Source organism: Symsagittifera roscoffensis, chromosome 8 (assembly GCF_963678635.1).
Source record: "Symsagittifera roscoffensis chromosome 8, txSymRosc1.1, whole genome shotgun sequence".
Taxonomy (NCBI): domain Eukaryota; kingdom Metazoa; phylum Xenacoelomorpha; order Acoela; family Convolutidae; genus Symsagittifera; species Symsagittifera roscoffensis.
This window is the reverse complement of record NC_087069.1, coordinates 17,177,298-17,181,305: the sequence shown is the minus strand read 5'-3', so window position 1 is coordinate 17,181,305 and position 4,008 is coordinate 17,177,298. Positions and strand designations below refer to the sequence as shown.

The window sequence follows — 4,008 nt, the reverse complement described above, 5'->3', positions numbered from 1 at the left end:
GATGGCTACACGGAAGTTTTTCATGATTTTTGTACAGACTATCAGTAGTATCGTACATATTTTAGCTGATAGGGACTTCAGATGAGGACAAAAACCCGCAGTATGGGTACTTATAATATATAAAATCTTTTCCTGAAACAAACGATGAAACTACAGAATTAACAATATGGTTGTGTTTCATAATGGTTGTCCAGTAAACAACCAACAAAAAAAAACTGATTTCTAAAACTGCGTTGATGGGAAAACAGGCCTCAAATATTCCTACTTTTAATTTTTAACTATGATTTTTTTGTTTGCTTTAATTACGTTCGTATAAAAACAATGCTTTCAAATCTCGCTTGCTTTTGTTTTCTTGCCGTTAGAATAAAATTGAAAACTGCGAGAGCACGAAAAACATGTATTAAGCGCTCAATAACTTTACAAAGTACAAAGTATTTTGCAGATTATAATATTTTGATCATTTTGTCTTGCTTACAAGTCCAACGTGCCTCTAAAGTTTTTCTCTCTGCAAATGATTGAGCTCAATAGAAACATTTTTAATTTGCGCTCAATAGAAACAATTTTTGACAAAACAAGTTTTTTATTATAAACGCATGTTTTAACTTTTGCTTCATGTTTTTGAAAACTTTCAATATCTCAAATTACGTTACGAAGCATCAAAGCTTGTAATGTTAAAGCTTTTGTTTCTTACAAGCAGGACATAGCCAGGATACAGTATGAGCGATCCATTTGAATGCTGTATTTGCCTGGATACTCTTGAGAACCCAAAGGCTTTACATTGTGGTCACTCGTTTTGTTCAACCCCGAAAGATTGCCTGCGTAAAGTTCTAACCAGTGACTCTAGAAGGTGTTCAAAATGTCGAAAACCGATTGCTGCAAGCATTAGAAACGAGGACGACATATCGATCAATTACGATTTGAAAACCGCAATTGAGGTAATTTTCTAAAAGTTTTTAATCGTTAAGAAATTTGACTCTTCTAAGCATAGTTGCAATTATTTCTTATTTTAAAATGGTTTTTCATATAAAAACACGTTGACTTTGCTTAACCCGGGTCGAGGTGTTCGACTTATGTTTCCACCTAATTCGATCGTACACACGGATTTTGGATCGACCGAAGTTCCATGGTCGAAAACATATCTTCGCGTCGCACACTAATCCTAAACACAATCGAAAAAGTGGTCGAAACATAGCCGAACACTATTTCGAGTCACATTCGAGCACAACGAAAATCACAAAATAAGTTCGAAGCATAGTCGAACGCAAAGTCAAATACAATAATTGGTCGAAACATGGTTGAACCTTGTCAATACCTTTTGTAGAGTCGGTCGAAACATAGCTAGTTTGGGTCGAGTAGAAACAGTCGAAACAGTCAAAACATAGCACTTTCGTGTCGAACACATTTTACCTTCAGCAGAGTCGTTGAAACATATCTGTTTTTGGCCGAGTCGGTCGGAACAAAAGTCGAAACAAAATGAGTGTTTTTTTATCGAGTCCTTTGATTTCCGTGAAAATGAGTAAGTGTATTACTTCAGAGAAGAAAAGTTTATTGAAGACGAGTTTTTTTTTTCAATGAATGTTTTCTCGTTTCTCCATTTCAAAATGATAAACTCAAAATAGACAAAATAATCCCTTTTTAGTTCACGGAGCAAAGATTTTAGGTACAGTCTCAGCGAGTTTAATTCGAAAATTGACGATAAGCACAAGCAGTCCAGTTACATTTGGGTTGAGTCCCTTTTTTGTTGCCTAATTCCACGGAAGTTCCTTTTTATCATTGGTCCACTCGTCTTCGAGTAAATTCGGATGAAGGAGTCCAATTTTGAAAACATGGTACATCTTTCTGGATGAGATTGTAAGTCTAAATTATAAGTAGGCATCAGTTTTCCGCATTGGCTTGAGTAATTAAGTGATAGAATGAGCCCACTTTTTGGGCATGGAAGAATATATTGGAGCTTTCTTTTCAAAACCCTGGGTTCAAAGTTGAGTCTTTTCTTCTTTTCTTCTTCTCCGCGTGTCTGGATATTACGTTCAATTCCATAATGCATTCAATGAATGTACAAAACTACCTTTCAATCAGCGTGTTTCCAAATTTGTAGTGACTCCACAGACCAATTTTTATGACATTTGTGTGAAAAATATTTGAAATTTTGACGGTTACAGAAGAGTGTTTAACGTAAAAAGCGTCAATTTTCAATTGATAGTTAGACGAACAATGACACTAAAGCTGAGATCATCTTCAATTTTTCACGGCGAACTGTAGGCAAAACTTTGGACTTGATGATTTAACAATAAAACCTGAAATAGGTTTTAGACTTATAGTGAGAACAGAGTATTCTAAATGATTTAGGATTTTAAAAAAGTTTGATGACTAACCTTTTGATAAAAACTATCAAGAAACATTTAGTCAGTTCAAAAAAATGAAATATAACTAAGACAAATATTTGCAGTTATATGGAATCATGATTGTTTTGGTCTTGCAGTTTCTTCTCAAAATCTTTTTTTTTAAAATAAAAGCTTAATTTAGGTAATTTTTGAGCAAAAATTGATATTTTCTTTAGTAATTTCAATAGAGTGAGCAAAAATAGAATAAAATATAAAGGAAACTATTTTCAAGGTTTTATAATTCTAAAGCCAGATAATTGAAATTAATCTTAGCAAAAACGGGATAATTATATTTTCACATTATCTTATGCTCCATTATCACCTGTGTAGTTATTAGAAATTTCTCTTTGGCACAGATTAAGTTCAGCTTCCCAGCTGAGTGATTATCAAATCTGATGTGATCTACAAACTATATAGGCTTTCAGGCGTTATAGTCGTTGTGATTACAAAAGGAGTCTTACTCTTATTTTGGTAATTAATTTTGTTGCTTCAGGCATCACAACAAAGCTCATCAAATAAAGAGAATCAAGCTAGCCAAGACCTTTGCAGTGTTCACAAAAATGCGAAGAAGTTTTATTGCAAAAACTGCTCAGTGGCTGTTTGCGAAGATTGCTGGAATCGAAGTCATTTAGACCACTCAGTCGTGCCATTGAAATCAGTGCTCAAAGAGTTGATCACAACATCAAGCGATTCATGGAAGTTTGTTGAACAGTATCAAAACAATTACAAAAGTTTGGTGTCAAGTTCTGTTGACCTGAACGAGGAAATTGTCTCTACTATTCAAAGACTCGAAAAATTAACGGAGCTGAAAAACAAAACGCAAAACGCACAAAATGTTCAAATTTTTCATTCGCTCCAGGAGAAGTCTTTAGAGGAACTGAATGAACAGAAAAAAGTGGTCGAGAATATCAAATCAAACATTTCAAAGTTGTCTAACTCGTGCACTGCAGTTGAAAACAGTCTGAACAAAGCGATAGATACTTTCAGTCAAAGCAAAACCAGTGGAAGCTCTAAGAAGCAATCAGGATCAGCATTGACCAGAAAAACAGCAACATTAGGGGTTAAAAGTTGGCAGTTGAGAGATATTCGCAAAGGCAGTGCAACCACTGGCACCTTTGAAATATATCGCTCTCAGTTTTATTCGCAAACTCAAGAAGTGTTAGCTAAAAGCAGAAACGCAATTTCAGTTCTCAAAGTTCAAGGCGAAACCATTACAGAGGACAGAAAACTACCATTTCAGGGTGTTGAAGGTACTTCAGCTTATAGTCTTTCTTAGTTTTTTTTGCTTACATTGAATCTCGAGAACATTATGAGGCCAAACTGTGTATTTTGTGAATTACTTAGAGTTCTGCAACCAGAATGCGCTCTTAATTTTCTCGTTTGTTCTTTCGTTTTGTTTGATCTCTCTGACAAAATTTTAGTATGTTTAAAGACTTGTCTCTGGATTCTAGAGGCTCACACAAAAGGATTATTTACGCTAAATTTTGTAGTGAGTCAACTAATTCGGTCTATTCAATGGTTTTAACGTGTAGTATTCTCATGATGGAGTGAACGAATGATGGAACAAATTTCAACCAATCGAAATCAGCAGACGTTACTATTCGCTGAACAATTTTTGCAGTGATCC

General features: G+C 34.7%; 1 protein-coding gene across 1 annotated transcript; it reads left to right on the top strand.

The window, feature by feature from the left end:
* Positions 1-522: 522 nt before the first annotated feature.
* On the top strand, positions 523-3,780 carry LOC134853128 (tripartite motif-containing protein 2-like). Its single transcript, XM_063869072.1, has 2 exons — positions 523-935; positions 2,875-3,780. Exons 1-2 carry the CDS (start codon positions 717-719, stop codon positions 3,655-3,657), a joined length of 1,002 nt encoding a protein of 333 aa, XP_063725142.1. The 5' UTR covers positions 523-716; the 3' UTR covers positions 3,658-3,780.
* Positions 3,781-4,008: the final 228 nt, after the last annotated feature.